At 40.4% G+C, this 17,415-nt stretch overlaps 1 protein-coding gene across 1 annotated transcript in view; it reads right to left on the bottom strand.

The window, feature by feature from the left end:
- Positions 1-872: 872 nt before the first annotated feature.
- LOC122927542 (atrial natriuretic peptide receptor 2-like) overlaps positions 873-17,415 on the bottom strand; it is a 165,986-nt gene continuing 149,443 nt past the window's right edge. The window contains exons 20-23 of the mRNA XM_044279476.1: positions 12,410-12,562; positions 8,241-8,339; positions 5,183-5,274; positions 873-1,034 (exon numbers count right to left, since the gene is read on the bottom strand). Coding sequence (XP_044135411.1) covers positions 873-1,034; positions 5,183-5,274; positions 8,241-8,339; positions 12,410-12,562 — 506 coding nt within the window. The remainder of the gene's footprint in view (positions 1,035-5,182; positions 5,275-8,240; positions 8,340-12,409; positions 12,563-17,415) is intronic.

Below are 17,415 nucleotides of genomic sequence, written 5' to 3'. Positions count from 1 at the left end.
TTATCTACAGTATATGGCTTCTCTTGTGCACTTGTATAATGAGAATCATATATCAATAGCACAAGTACATTTACATTTTGTCATATTTATCAGTCACTAAATCTACTTGCTGTGTATACCATCATTTACATCACAAGAAGCAATATAAAACTAAGGAGATACTTTAACATTGACGTTTTGGTAGTGGCCCACCACAGTTAGTAGGCCGACATGTGCCACCTCCTAACTCTCCATGCCCAAGAAGTGCCATCCAGTAGAGGTAAGTTTGTTCATCTCATAGTATCCCCATAATGAAGAGTATACACCTTTGCTGCTTCACAGAAAATGTTTTTGCACATGGCTTATTGTATGTATTATCAATGCATTATATGCTACAAAAATGAATGTTCCTCTGGGTTGATTAGGAAATGAAAATTGTGGAATGGGCACTTAACCATAGCTTGGAGGCATAAGATTCAACTTTAGTTTGCTGTCCTCTCTGAGAAAGGATAAGACTGACACTGACTAATGGATGTTTCAAAGTCCAGAAGAACCTTCTCAAGAGTGATTATCAGTTCTCAAACCTGTCACGCCTTGTCCTTGTTTCACATAGTAACCACAGTTTAGCTTTTATTCTCTAAACTGTACTGTAAAAATAGACATAACTGATATGGGAGACAACAGTTATGAAACAGATTTAATAGGTCCTTAAATAGACTTTTCCAAAACACAACCAATGGACCTTCTTGATAAAGTAATGCACAAACACATTTGTTTTTCTTTCATAGAGCCCCTCACAAGTTCCAAATCTGTTTTAGAACACGGAGTTGCACAATCCGCTTTAAGTTGTTAGATGGTTTACAATCAGCAAGTCAAGACAAGTATAACCTCTCTCAAAATGAAGCTGACAGGGCTTCAGTAGATATCACTCCAGGTATCAGATTAAATGACTCTCTCTCTTTTTCCTGCATGACTGCTGATGTATTTGGAATGATATTCTGTGTTGATGTGGCAGTCTTCCCCTCAAGCCAATATGTTGTCATATCTCCTTTGCCCTATGTGAAAAAATATACATTATATGGAGGCAAAAAATATACTTGATTTTCTGCAGAAGGGACTTGCAAAAAATACTTATTTAAACAGTTTTTTCATTATACTGACATTTTTAAATCACGTTTTACCATATCTTTCAGCTTATAAGACACACCTGCCCATAAGACACACCTAGGTTTCAGAGAAGGAAAATAAGAAAAAAAATATTGTTCATCAGACCTCAGAACAGACCCCTAGTGTTAATAAGTTCCCCAATCAGACCTCAGATCAGACCTCCATGTGAATGTCCCCCAATCAGACCTCAATGTGAATGTCCCCCAATCAGACCTCAGATTAGACCGCAGTAATTCCCCCAATCAGACCTCAGATCAGACCTCAATGTCCCCCAATCAAACATCAGATTCAGACCTCAGATCAGACCTCCTTGTGAATGACCCCCATGCTCAGATCTCCTGCTACTCCTCACATCCAGAGCTCTTTTTCTTCCTGCTGCACGCTGTGCTGTGACCCGACGTCAGTCACAGCACATTGAGGGACCGAGGACCAGGAAGCACTGAGTACAGAGTCCGGGTAGCGCTGCATTCACTGCTTCCCAGTCCTCCTGTACTAATGAGTGCTTCCATAATGGAAGTGCTCATTAGTATTCACACCATAAGACGCAATGCAATGTTTCTAAAATATGTTTCTTTATAATTTCAGTTATTTTGCTTTTACCTTTCACATTAAAAAAATATTTAAAGGCTATGTACACCTTCAGAGGCAATTTTTGTTTATGATTGCATTTGACAAATTTTTGGCTAAAAATCATATTTTCAATTGGCCTTTATTAAAAATATTGAGACATTCTGTCACAAAGGGTTAACTGTTTTTCTAACTTTGTGACTGGTACTTTCACTTTGTGCTGTTATCTGATAACCCTTATCTCTAAAGTACTAAGAGATCATAAACACTCATTTAAGCCACATTCTTATCAGTAAGACAAGAACTGAGCTATAAAGAGTGTTTATAATGCGATAAGGAGCCCGTCAGTTTCCCAACTGATGAAAAAACTGAGAACATCCAGAGGCTGCTATGTATAGAAAAAAGGGTTCCATATTTTTAATAAAGACCAATTGAAAAAAAGATTTTTTAGCTCAAAATGAGTACAATGCAAAAATAAAAAAATGCCCCCAAATGTTTACATAGCTTTTAAATATTCCAGTTTTTACTCTGACCACAAAATCAGTCACAACAGACTGTCCATTCTTGTTTTATGTAACTCACATATCACTTTGCAGTACAGACTATGATAGGATGAGTAGAGTCATCTCATTATCATTAGAAGGTATAAAGTAGAACTGGCTTAGCTGCCCATAGCAACCAGTCAGATTCCACCTTTCATTTTTGACAGTTTCTTTGGAAAATGAAAGGTGGAATCTGATTGGTTGCTATGGGCAACTAAGCCAGTTCTACTTTACACCAGTTTGATAAATGACCCAATAATTTGTAAGGCTGAAAAAAGACATCCATCCATCCAGTTCTGCCTGTTATCCTGCACGTTGATCAAGAGGTGGGTGAATTAATGACAGCTAACTATGTGAGGCCTATGTAAGGCAGGATAGTAACACTGTACAAACAGACCTCTGTATGCATCTCCTTTTTTGTTCCTGTCTCTAGTGAGCGGGTTTCTGGAAGATGCTGTAACGGGTGTGACTGGTTTGACTTTGGGCTAGTCCTAAAAGTGTTATCTGGTTTTCTTCCTTTAACCCCTATACAGGTATCTGGCGTTAGCTGCAGGGGACCCGCCACCTCTTTGAATAGTCCTGGTGCAGTTGGCATCTAACAAACGGGGGTCAAGGACACTGTTGCAAAGCACCAACGGGTCAGGCAGAAATCAATGTAACTATCCTGGGGTCAGAGCAGGCAGCAAAGGGTCAGTACAGTAGACAGGCAAAGGTCAGGAGAGGCAGGGGAGAAGCAAGTCGATTAACTGGCAGAAATTCAGTACATGAGCAGACAGAATAGCACACCTTCATTTGAATAGCCTTCCTGCAGAATTGGCAGCTGCAAATACAGTGGAGGAGTTTAAGCATGCATGGGATAGGCATAAGGCTATCCTTCATATAAGATAGGGCCAGGGACTATTCATAGTATTCAGTATATTGGGCAGACTAGATGGGCCAAATGGTTCTTATCTGCCGGACACATTCTATGTTTCTATGTTCAACTAGTAAAGTAGGACATAAGTTCAGACAGAGAGTAAGAAGGCAGACAAGCATTTACAGCAGAAGCTGACTAACAATTAGAAAATTAGAAGCAGCAATGCAACTGCGCACAGCGCAAAAAGGGAGGGGAGGGGGTGATGGCAAAAGTGGAAGTAGTTCAATGAAATATGTTAATAGAAGTAGCGGGGCAGCGACGGACAAGGGCTGCCAACATAACATTTAATATTCTGAGTTTTCTCTGGCAAATAATTCCCATGTCATAAATGCACACACCCTGCTGTACTGTCTATACAGAAAATATAGTAAGGAAGTGTTTATGTCCAATGTGGTTGAACCCAGAAAAGTTTGAAAAAAATGCTACAAATGATACAGTCTGGCCCATGAAGTAGCCCCCCTCCACCGATAGTATGACAAGATAAACAAGCAAGTGAATTGTGTTTTTTAGCTACCCACATGCCACAAAAGATGCTGACAGTGGTCCCTATTCACATCTATGCATCGCTGGGCAGGTCAGATTATGTTGGCTGATACTGCTTGTGATGCTGCGGAGAGTGTTTGTGATGTTTTCCTTGAAATCGCATGTGGACAAGTCTGGGGAAGGTGGTCGCCATAACCCCTGGCTCACAGTTCACTCCTCTGTAAACAGTTCATGAACCCGTGCCAGTGAGTTCCATGAGGTGTGGCATGTTGCCCCATCTTGTTGGAAAAAGCAGGAGATTATTTCTTCTCCAGCATCACTGTGGAAGAGCTGCAAGCTTCTCAGCCAACATAATCCGACATGCCCAAAGATGCATAGAAGTGAACGGGGACCACTTTCAGCATCTTTTGTGACTTGTGGGTAATAAAAACAAAAACAATCCACTTGCTCATTCCTCTTTATACTATTGCTGGAGGTGGGCTACTTTTTTGTGGGCCACCCTGTATAATTAAATTAAATACATGTGATGTTACCCTTTAAGAGGCAATGGGGAAGAACTGAAATGGACAAGAATGCTAATATGTAGAAACATTTGTGTTCATAATAACCTTGACTTTATACTTTTGAAGTTTTTTGTTAAAGGAGTCCTCCCAGTTTGTATAATTAAAGGAGTTCTCTGGGCGTTTCAAAAATCCACACTTTCTTCTGACGTGTGGAAGACAGACAGCTTAGTTAGCACTTACCCTTCTGTCGTTCTGCCTCCATCTCACCTGCACTAACATAGAACACAGGCTCCTCTGCTCAGGTGACGACCAGATGTTTTCCCTTTTCATCCTGTTCAGATGCATTTACTATTATACAACTGAACAGGACGAGACAGGAAGACAGCCTGTCAGGACCCAAGCAGAAGTACCCACAGCCTGTTAAGTGCAGTGAAGATGGTGGCATCGCCAGCACGATGGAGGAGTAAGTACTAACTAAACTGCCTTTCTTCCACAGGTTAGAGAAAACGTTTATTTTTTTAAAAGCCCGGAGAATCCCTTTAATATTCTAAAGCCTATGGTACATTAACATGCAAGTAACTAAACAGCCCTGTTTAAGTAGCCACTACGTCATCCACATCAATTCGTTTCTAGGAGCTACGTATTCCTCAATTATCATCTAAGACCTATATTGCACCTATATTATAATATATATATATATACTGTATATATATATATATAGATTACATAATATGAATGATAATAATTAATAATAATATAAAAAATTAGGCAAGACTCTTATGGAGATAATCCCTAGTAAAAAGCAAAAAATCAGGTGGCACTAATTATAAATTAGTCTAAATGAGTAAAAACTACTACAAAAGTGCCAGGCACTAAGAATACCGCATATGGAAAAGAATAGAAAGGGCTCAAAAATACACAAAAGAATAATAATAATAATTCAGAATTATTGACATGTTACATTTAGTTCATTGGGTATTTCATATGTTGTTTTATTTTATTGTCTTTCTTTATAACGCACATACCTTAATTGTTAATGTTCCACGACATACCAGTTTATATCCTCCAATTTGTTTTAACAGATCATAAGCACTGGAGCTGCACTGAACTTTCAGTGCTGTAAAAAAATTGATAGAAACATTTTAGAAATATACATGTCAAATATACTGTAGACAAATAATACATAATTTAATTTGTAATCAATTATAATATACTTAAGGTGCTGCCTCACATTCAGATTTTTTGATGCAGTTTTTTTAAACCAAAATTAGGATAGAATCCTCTCACCTAGCAGGCGGGTCGGCAAGCATGCGGGTCTGCATTCAGCTCTGCTGGCTCATGGTGACAGGGATGATTATGCCAGGCTTCTGTGTACAGAAGCTCTGGCCTATGAGAAAAAAAGCTGGCATGTCCAGCACAGTGACATCATGGTCATGTGACATCATGGTCATGTGGGTTGCGTCACATGATCGGGAGCATGGTTTATTTAAACAGGCAACTCCTGGCCACTGTTGCCTGTGATTATTTTTTTGTATGCCACACTAGCCTGTTTCACCCTGCTTGGACTTTTGCATTATTGGATTTTGGCCTTACACTATCTTTACCCACCCCCCTTTTGACTGATGATTTTGAATTTACGCAACTTCCTAGTTTTTTACTTCAGGCTTGGTACTGTTTCTGATCTATTGCTCCCAATTTGATACTGTTGAATTCTCCTGGTTTAGACTTCTGCTTGATAATGTTTCCAACTTTGTCCATTGTTTCTTTGTGCCTTCCTGTAGTCATTTGTTATTTTTTATCCCCTGTATTCCTTTCCTGATTCACCCCTGCACATATCTAGGTAGGGATTGTCATCTAGTTGTGGCCTGCTGCTAGGGTGGATGATGCAATAGCTACGGACAGTGTTTAATGCAATAGTTCAGGGTTCACTGCTCCCTAACATGACAAATCAATTCCTGATTTTGGCTTCAAAAACTGCTTTTAGAAAACCTGGACACCCCTCTAAGCCTGTTCACTGTTGGCAGGAACAGGTGACTTACGATAATTCAGTGCTGCAGAACTAATTGTCTGAGGCTTTTTATTTTGATTTGGGATTTGGGCAAAGTCTCTTCAAGGGACGTATTCAAATCTTAATGCTGCTGAATTGATGTAGATATTCATAACCATGTTCAAAATCTATCTAAGAGCTTTTCCCAAAGAGTGAAGGTACTGTAGTTATAAAGAACTGATGTTTGCTTTAGTGTCATATTTGTGATCATATACTGTAGCATGATTTTACAGATGATCGACATTAATATCCTATTACCTAGGAGTTATAAATCAGCTGGTCAACAGACATTGAAAAATATTTGGGGTAATTTATCAAAGATGGGCTTTTTACGCCAGTCTGTGATACCCCTGCGATGCTGGAGGATGCACCTAATTTATGATGAGGCATGTGCATCATCATAATCTAGGAGCATCCTCCACCAGTCCATGTATCTACTTTGAAAGCTACTCAACTCCCTTACTGGAGTTTCAGTCGTCAAGTCCCTTACTGGAGTTTCAGTCGTCAAGTCCCTTACTGGAGTTTCAGTCGTCAAGTCCCTTACTGGAGTGTCAGTCGTCAAGTCCCTTACTGGAGTGTCAGTCGTCAAGTCCCTTACTGGAGTGTCAGTCGTCAACGTCCCTTACTGGAGTTTCAGTCGTCAAGTCCCTTACTGGAGTTTCAGTCGTCAACGTCCCTTACTGGAGTTTCAGTCGTCAACTCCCTTACTGGAGTGTCAGTCGTCAAGTCCCTTACTGGAGTTTCAGTCGTCAAGTCCCTTACTGGAGTGTCAGTCGTCAAGTCCCTTACTGGAGTTTCAGTCGTCAAGTCCCTTACTGGAGTTTCAGTCGTCAAGTCCCTTACTGGAGTTTCAGTCGTCAACTCCCTTACTGGAGTTTCAGTCGTCAAGTCCCTTACTGGAGTGTCAGTCGTCAAGTCCCTTACTGGAGTGTCAGTCGTCAAGTCCCTTACTGGAGTTTCAGTCGTCAAGTCCCTTACTGGAGTTTCAGTCGTCAACTCCCTTACTGGAGTTTCAGTCGTCAACTCCCTTACTGGAGTTTCAGTCGTCAACTCCCTTACTGGAGTTTCAGTCGTCAACTCCCTTACTGGAGTTTCAGTCGTCAACTCCCTTACTGGAGTAGATTTCAGTTGTCATTTACGCCAGTTTCAAGAGAAGCGTGAAAAAGTTGCATGCAACAATATTTTGTGGTACGCGCATAAAAAAGTAGCAAAATAGGGTCTTATGACTTTTTTTTTACCCCGAAAACTGGCATAGGCAGTCTTAATAAATGACCACCATTATCTCTTCCTTCTGAAATATTTTATAGTTGTTAAATAGTCTTTAGTGAAATTATGGCTACGTATAGAACCTTAGAAGTAATATACCATGTTGTATGTAGTTTACTACCGGATTGGTAGTTTTGGGCACTCTAAAAGAGGCCCTGCGCCCTAAATTTGTGTTTACAAAATCAAACCATTTTACACAGTTCTGTCAGTGCCTATGGCTACCTCTATATAGTTACTTTATGACACTATGCTGCAATACCTTAACACCGTACCTATTTGTACAACCATATCATGTATTTTTCATGAACATGGCCACTTGATTGCACCAACTCTGCTGCAAGCACCACCTTAGGTACCTCAGACCCTACAGCCCTGGTTTACTATACATTTACACAATGCACATTTTTTGTGTTTGTATTTTTAGTCTATGTGTGTGCAATGAGGCCCAATGCCTTCTAAGCCTAAAGGTTGCAGAATGTACTGTCAGTAGTCACTTATCACTTCTTCCCCGCACTCTTGATAGCTTTGAAGTTATGTTTAGTCGGATGGTGTAAGAAAATGTTGCCATGGAACAGTAAGAGTCTTTTATCTTTTCAGCTTGTTACAGATATTTCATCCACTGCTTTGTACCTCACCCTCTTCAACTGGAATAAACAGCCCTCATAGATGTTACATAATAGTTTTTACATTCAGCTGCAACTTGTCCAATCAATAGTAGTAATGCCATTTTTGATCAAAATGTGATGAAGAGAAAAATGTAAAAAAGTCACCTTCACTTGTGGATTCCATTCTTGAAGCAGTGTTCACTGTGTCTCCAAACAAACAGTATCTGGGCATTTTTGTTCCAACAACACCAGCGACCACAGGTCCTATAGATCATACACGTTTATCATACACATATTACAAGTGATGTACCCTTAAACTTGTGCAAATAAATAAGTCTATAAAAAGCATTAGGGTGTACAAATCTGTCCTTTCTTACCTTTTCTCCTGGCTCAAGATATCGCAAGATGAGTGGCACGATATGACCAGCTGTGAAAAATAGACAAACTTTTCCGTTACTCTTATGAGTAATGCAAAAATGTTATTTTCTTTCAAAGCTACTCATCCTTCGCCACTCATCTCATGGACTACATGGACAAAAGTATTGGGACACAGCTCTTAATCATTGCATTCAGGTGTTTCTGTTACAGTGGCAGCCCAGGCTGCTGCTCTGTTGACCTACCCCTGCGTTCCTTTTTCCAGCAGTGTGGACTTGCCTCCTGCTCTTCCTTTCTTCCTGGTGGTACATGTTGTAGAAAACTGGAATATCTGATAGTAAATGACACCCTTTGTGTCTTTTTACATTTAAACTTGACCTCTACTTGATTATACTGACTCTGAGCTGTCTGCACTGACATCAGACTGTTTATCGGATTGCATATACTGTGCCTGCCTGGACTTTGGCCTGTCCCTGACTATGGTTTTACCTGATCCCTTGGTGCTCTTCACCGGTGTCTAATGACCACTGTGTCAGCTGTCAAATAAACAGAAACTACTCCTGGAGTTAGCAGCCTGGTAGTTCCCCTGCAGCAAAGTTCAGATCCCTGTACATGGGTTAAAGGGTGAAAACCTAGGGACTGCCAGGTTAATGCCCTTAATAGTAGCCCCATGTCAAATTTGTTAAGTTGATACAGCAGTTCCACACCGACTGCTTAACATTTCATTCAGTCCCGTTGCTACAGGTATATAAAATCCAGCACCTAGACATGCCGCCTGCTTTTACAAACATTTGTGAAAGAACGGGTCATTCTAAAGAGCGTAGTACTTTAATAGGATGCCACAGCTGCAACATGTCCGTTTGTCAAATTTCTTCCCTCCAAGATATTCTACCATCAACTATTGCAAAGTGAAAGTGTTTAGGAACCACAACAACCTAGCCACGAAATAGCAGACCACATAAAGTTACAAAGAATGGTTGCTGAGTGTTGAGGTGCATAGTGCATAAGAGTTGCCAATGCTGTGCTAGCTAAATAACTGCAGAATTCCAAAACCCCTCTCGTATTAACATCAGCACCCATGGCATGAGTTTCAATGGGCATGCAGCTTCATGCAAGCCTTGCATCACCAGGCACAATGCCAAGCATTGGATAGAGTGTTCTTAAAGACGCCACCACTGGACTCTGGAGCAATGGAAACGTGTTCTGTGGAGTGATGACACGCTTCTCTGTCTGGCAGTTTGATGGACAAGTCTGGGTCTGGCGGATGTCAGGAGAACGTTACTGTCTAACTGCAATGTTCCAGTTTGGTGGATGGTGATGTTTTTTTTTTCAGGGGTTGGCTTAAGCCTCTTAGTTCCATAGAAGGAAAATCTTAATGCTTTAGCATGACGATATTTTTTACAATTTTATGCATCCTAATTTGTGGGAACTCTTTTCTGTTCCAGCATGACTGTGCCCCGGCACACAAATCAAGGTCCATTATGGCAAGGCTGTTTGAGTTTGGCCAATATAGAACCCTGATTTCACTCCCACTGAACACCTTTGGGATGAACTAAAACAGAGATCGTGAGCCAGGTACATTTGTCTAACATCAGTGTCTGACCTCACAAATGCTCTTCTGGATGAATGGGCAAAAATTCCCATAGACACACTCTAAAATACCTTCCACTCCACTCCACAGAAATGTATAAGGTGTTTTAGCTGCAAAGAGGGGACCAACTCTATATTAATAACCATATGGATTTAGAATAGAAAGCATAAAAGCTCCTGCAGGTGTAATGTGTAGGTGTCCCAATACTTTTGTCTATACCGAATATCTCGAGCCAAGAGGAAAAGTAAGGAAGGGCTTTTGCTACACTGCAACTTTTTATAGTGGTACTAATTAGCTATAGTGGCAATCTAAATGAATGTACTGAGTTTTATGCAATCTTGTGGACTGCAGCAGCTATTTAATAATTAATCAATCAGTGGCACTATAAAAAGTTGCATTGTAGCCCTGACCATCACACAACCATTAGGGTACAGATACACTCATTCAGTAAGACTGGCATATCGTATGCCAATCTTAATAATCAGTGTCGCTTGCATGACTTAAAAATCTATACCAGTTCAGAGCTGGTGTAGATTTCAACTATAATTTATGCCAGTTTTCTGATGTAAATTAAAGTAATTGTGCCAGGACACAGTGATTGTAGAGACAGTGGCATTGCCTCTTCCTCTGTTCACTACATAGCATTGTATGCTCATAGGCAGAAGTAGTTGTAAACAGCTTCACTGTTCTCCTCTGGGTCTAAAGCTGTCTCTGATAGCTGGGTATCCAACCTGCTCTTGCTAGATTGCGGAAGAGGGAATTTTAAACCCTCTTTAAAGCCTAAGACTACATACCGTACACATGGCCGTAAACAGGTTAACAGAATGCCTAGGTATTTTATGGAGTTGATATTGTTTTTCTATTTGAACTTAAAGGGAACCTGTCACCAGGATTTTGTGTATAGAGCTGAGGACATGGGCTGCTAGATGGCCGCTAGCACATCCGCAATACCCAGTCCCCATAGCTCTGTGTGCTTTTATTGTGCAAAAAAACAGATTTGATACATATGCAAATTAACCTGAGATGAGTCCTGTCCCTGACTCATCTCACGTACAGGACTCATCTCAGGTTAATTTGCATATGTATCAAATCAGTTTTTTTTACACAATAAAAGCACACAGAGCTATGGGGACTGGGTATTGTGGATGTGTTAGCAGCCATCTAGCAACCCATGTACTCAGTTCTATACACAAAATCCCGGTGACAGGTTCCCTTTAAATATATTTGAGGAGATTTAAAGGGATTTTCCATCACAACATTTGCAGCATATCGCTTGGATATGCCACAAATGTTAGATAGGTGCGGGTCCCACGTCTGAGACAGATTCCATTTTCCAGACAGGGGTCCCTGAAGTGAAGGATAGCATACCACACATGGGTAGCATCCTCTTCCTTCACTGCCATGAGACTTCTGAAAATAGCTCAGTATTTTTTTTATGTCCCTTAGCTTTTAAGTAGAGAGCAAGCCACGCAAGTGTGGCCAATCCTCCATTCACCGCTATGGGGCTGTGGGAAATAACCAAGCCAGCACGCTGCTATTTTCAGCACTCCCATAGCAGTGAATGGTGGATGGCCATGCATGAACATCTGCTCTCCCTTCAGGGGGCCCTATTCTGTAGATATGAGGGGGTCCCAGAGGTGGGACCCTCACCAATTTGACCTTTGTGAATATCCTAGTGATAGGAAAATACCTTTAAGAAAAACTGCCTAAAAGAAAACCTATCTTTGCTGCCCATAGCATCCATATCAAAGCTCGGCTTTCATTTTTCACGGTGCTCTTGAAAAATGAAAGCAACGCTGTGTTTTTCTTTTAGACCATTTTCATAAACCTGCCCCATCACTTAATGACATATACAGGTTCATAATTTACTTGCTTCCATCTTCAAGGATTGAAGAGGCACGAAATGAAATGAAGTGAAAATATTGTGAGGCAACCTCCTGAGTTAATATAGCCAAAGGAGAAGGCTTGCAATGTGCACGTTGGCCACCGCTGCAGTTGTTTAGTTTCACACATTGCCTAAAATGAACTTGGTATCTACAGAATATTTAGGAAATGTGCAAAGATGACTAGATTTTATACCTGTCTAGAAGCTTTAGACATTCTGCAGAATAAGTAGGCATATACAAATCAAACTGGTACAAAGTAGAACAGGCTTAGTAGCCCATAGCAACCAATCAGATTCCACCTTTCATTTTCCAAAAAAGATGTGAAAATTGAAAGGTGGAATCTGATTGGTTGCTATGGGCAACTAAGCAGGTTCTACTTTACACCAGTTTGATAAATGACCCCCAAAACCTTTATTTAACACTTTTCCTGTGACAAATACACTGAATATTGTGGAAAGATTATTATTTATACATGAAAATACCTGAGTGGATTCCGGCGCGTATCTTTAGCTGTGTGTTGGGCTTATGTGGTATTCGGAAAGTCTTGCACACACCAACTAAATCTAATGCCATACTTGCAATTTCACTTGCATGGTAAATACCATTCTCTTTGGGAACTCCAGAAACAACCATATCTACAAAGAACATGAATGGAGAAGAATGTACACATATTACTCGGTCACATAAAGTGTTTCCTCATTATCACATTATTCTTAAAAGGGTTATCACATGAAAGGTACAGTATTTCTATGCAATGAATAGGGGTTTCACACAAATTAGTATTGCAATATACATGAAATGAAAATATTTTTTGTCTTTTTAATGTACTTTACATCTTCTCTGGTAGTGTCTCCCTGCTGTTTCTCCTGAAATTCTGTGCTCACGAATGATACTATCTATCCTTAGAGGGATCAGAGCTCCCCTATGGCCCTTCACACAGCCATACAATTCCTGGATAAAATGACAGCTGCCTGCAGATACTACTAGTTGGCGCTTAGCACCTATTGCACACTGTTTTATTACAGATGTATTTATAGGAATCAGTGCCCAAACTATAAATGCAGTTCTTAAATGTTTTTTCCATCATTTATAGAGTATGCACAAGGGTGTGACCTGTCCAGTTTCTGACCCAATCTCATGTCTGCTCTGAAAGGGGGCCCCACATACGTGGCTGTCTCCATTCACTTAGGGGTACACCCTGTGGATATGCCATAAATGTTCCAGACAGGAATAACCCTTTAAGCCCCCCACGGTGGTGCCTTCAGGTGGCCAGAATGTTTACATTTAACGGGATATTGTCCAGGATTACTCTGGTTCATGCAGTTTCTTATCTCATGTACACTACATTCTTTTTCACCATGAAGACAAATCACTCTGGTTTGTTTCTATCCTGTATGTAGCACTTCCTGTTGCTGCATCCAACCAAACCCATGAGGCACCTCTTTCCCTACCACAGTTCCAGCACCACCCCTAACGACACCCAGTTAGTTTATAGCTCCACCCACCAGCTAGTTACATAGACACTCCCCTAACACTGCCCCTAACGACACCCAGTTAGTTTATAGCTCCACCCACCAGCTAGTTACATAGACACTCCCCTATCACTGCCTCTAACAACACCCAGCTAGTTTATAGCTCCTCCCACCAGCTAGTTACATAGACACTCCCCTATCACTGCCCCTAACACCCAGCTAGTTTATAGCTCCTCCCACCAGCTAGTTACATAGACACTCCCCTATCACTGACTCTAACAACACCCAGCTAGTTTATAGCTCCTCCCACCAGCTAGTTACATAGACACTCCCCTATCACTGCCGCTAACACCACCCAGCTAGTTTATAGCTCCTCTCACCAGCTAGTTACATAGACACTCCTCTATCACTGCCGCTAACACCACGCAGCTAGTTTATAGCTCCTCCCACCAGCTAGTTACATAGACACTCCTCTATCACTGCCTCTAACAATGTTCAGCTAGTTTATAGCTCCTCCCACCAGCTAGTTACATAGACACTCCCTTATCACTGCCTCTAACAATGTTCAGCTAGTTTATAGCTCCTCCCACCAGCTAGTTACATAGACACTCCCCTATAACTGTCTATGAATCTCTGTCCATAGATCCTACATTGTTTTTGGTGAGTGTGGATACGGAAAGTATAGTGTTGCGAGGGTGGAACAAGGTCATGTTACTAGATAGTAACATTGTGTGTTCTTTGTGTCTTGTCTGCACAGTATGGTGCCGAGATATGTTTTATATTAAAATATCTTTACTGGGTGTTTATGAGGGAAGGTAGTGTGTTACGTGGATAGGTGGTGTGGGAGGAGTCTGTTTGGATTTTACATCTTCTTTTAGGCGCTTATTTTGTGCATTTCCATAGATGGGCAGTGTGAAGGACATCAATGTGGATCTGTATAGTAAATTAAAACAATATGATACAATAAATTATAAGGAGATTAGTGTATATGCGTGGATGCTTTTTCTTCCCCTAATACGGGAGCATTGGATTATGTGATCCATATATTATGGTAGTGGAAGTATTTCATGCAATGATCTTCTTTGGGGATCAGTTATTATGGGATGGTTATTGCTAGGTGGAAGAGGGGTGGTGGCCCCGTATCGAGTGGGGGTAGAGGTGCTGGTGAAACAGCCGGACGCCTACTCCCAGTCGAACGGAGTATGAGTGTGTTGAACTCAAAGATGAATTTCGATTGAATACGTGACATCTTGGCTATATGGTTGACTCCTCTCTAATCTGTTTAAATTTTTTTGTCCTGCCGATATATTGTTTTTTGCAGGGGTATTGTATAATATAAATTACATTTGTGCTGCTACAGGTAAGAAATTCCTTTATTAGGTATTCTAGGGAGGTAGTTGTAGAGTGTATTTTTTCTGTTTTCTTTTTGAAGGAAGTGAGTTTACAGTTGAAACATTAGTTGCACCTGTAAAATCCTTTTAGTTTTTGCCATGTATTTAATGATAATTTTAGTTTTGTGTTGTGTGTTTTGATGGATGGGGCAAATTTCAGGCCTAGATTTGGGGCCTTTGTGTATATAATGTGTGGTTTCGTGGAGATGGAGGGGCCTATCAATTTGTCTTTTTGGATATGGTGCCAATGTGTTCTAATGATCCTTTCAATTTTTTGGTATTGTGCATTGAATGGTAGTATGAGATTTGGAGTTTCGTCTTTTCGTGTTGTGGCTTTGTTTTCAGTATTGTCATTAAAGAAGGAATTTCTGTCTAGCTTCCGTACTTTTGCCAGAGATGTCTCAATTTTGGTTAGGGGGTATTTTTTTTCAATAAATTGTTCTTTAAATGTTTCAGCTTCCTTTTCGAATCTGTCTTCATTGGTGCAATTATGCTTTAAGCGTCTAAATTAGCTTTCTGGGATGTTTTCCAGCCACCTAGGAAGGTGGCAACTGGAGTAGAGGATAAAACTATTCCTTGCTGTTGGTTTCTAGAAGGTGTGGCATGTCAGTTTGTCATTTTCTACTTTGATATTTAAATCTAAAAATTCTATGTCAGTTTTGTTTGTGTGGGCTGAGAAGTGTAGATTGATCTGGTTTTTATTGATCTCTTCTAGAAATCTGTGTAGCTCGGATTCTCACTCTTTGCTAGATAAAGACAACATCATCAATAAACCGCTTCCATAGCACCAGGTCCGTCCCCAGCCGATGCTGTAGCGACACAGATTACTATCTGAAACTCACTAACAACCACCGCTGAATGACCAGTATATTTTTTTCTCTTTCTGCAAAATAAGCGCCTAAAAGAAGATGTAAAATCCGAACAGACTCCTCCCACACCACCTATCCACGTAACACACTACCTTCCCTCATAAACACCCAGTAAAGATATTTTAATATGAAACATATCTCGGCACCATACTGTGCAGACAAGACACAAAGAACACACAATGTTACTACGTGTATCTAGTAACATGACCTTGTTCCAACATCGCAACACTATACTTTCCGTATCCACACTCACCAGAACAATGTAGGATCTATGGACAGAGGTTCATACAGTCCCCTTCTATACCGTTAGCATACATCCATTAAAATTCCTCCTAAAGAAAGGCTCCTCAAAAGATATCCCAACATGTAACACATCTAGGTATATATTGTGCAAATCACACACAAAAAACGTACCAACAGTATAAAAACACAACAATACTGCTCAAGCTGTATAGAAAACGCAACATTAGCGCACAAGCGATATAACTGTGTAAATTTAATCTAAATATTACAATACCGACCTTCTAGAATTATAAAACCAGTCCCCTATATAATTTAATCCAAAAAGAAGAGAAAAAAGACGGAAAAGATTGATATATTGTGTTTTACCGCATCAACGCAGTGAAATCTAGTCCATGGGGAACATCCAAGACATGGAACACATTCAGGAGTATAATATGCAAACTAGCCACAAAAAACGCACCAACAGCAGAAAAAACAGCAGCGGTACCGCACAAACGATACAACTATGAAATTTGTATCTAAATTTTTATCTAAATATTACAACATCAACCTTCCGTAACCATAAAGCTCGCTTCCCTTATTATCTAACTAAGAAAAAAGAAGAAAAGGAAAATTAACAACATGTGGTCCACATCCACACAACGAAATCCAGTCCAGTCCTTTAATGTAACCACAGACAGGGTATAAAAGCCAATTCAATGGCAGACAGCGGGTAACCACTGATGAAGGAGGCAGTCTGGACCTCCAAAACGTGTATGGTGAAAACCCAACAAACTCACAATCATATTACTGGATGGACACCATTGAACACTTTGGAAGCGCTTCCAACAACTACCTTCCCCCTTCATTGGATTAAAAAGATCGCTACACAGTGATCGCGAACGCACCCGAGACACGTGGGACGCCATACATGTGACGTCACACCCCCTACGTGGGACGCCGAAGGAAAACATCTGAACGGCCAACACAGAGTCCAGAAAGGCGCACTAACAGCCTCAACATACGAATCCACCGGAGAAGGTAAACCACAGTCAGGGTGCGGGCCTTTTCATTGTGTGGGACGCCACACAAGGCACAGCACCCGACTGACATATTAACATCTATAACCCTACTAACATCATCAGTAATAGTGACTGGCTACCAACTATATTTACATATTAACTTATCAATGAACTGACTGCATTGGAAACTATCTGAAACTTACTAACAACCACCGCTGAATGGCCAGTATATTTTTTTCTCTTTCTGCAAATCATTTTTTTACAGTGGCATCTAAAACTACCCAAAAGTCCCTCTTTCCAGGACAAACTCACCATGTATCACTATCATTCACCATGTATTAACTTCATGTACCAGTTTTATGCATTGTATTTTTACGATCCCCCTTTTACCCTCTTGCCCTTTATGTGGAATAAATGCAAATTTTTATCTACAATTTTGTTTATATCGCTCTATTCCACATTTTTTATTGTATAATGTAAATCAGTTAAACCTAGAGCACCTACACATTGTA

This window comes from Bufo gargarizans, chromosome 1 (assembly GCF_014858855.1).
Source record: "Bufo gargarizans isolate SCDJY-AF-19 chromosome 1, ASM1485885v1, whole genome shotgun sequence".
Classification (NCBI taxonomy): Eukaryota; Metazoa; Chordata; class Amphibia; order Anura; family Bufonidae; genus Bufo; species Bufo gargarizans.
This window is presented reverse-complemented; position numbering and strand designations above follow the sequence as displayed.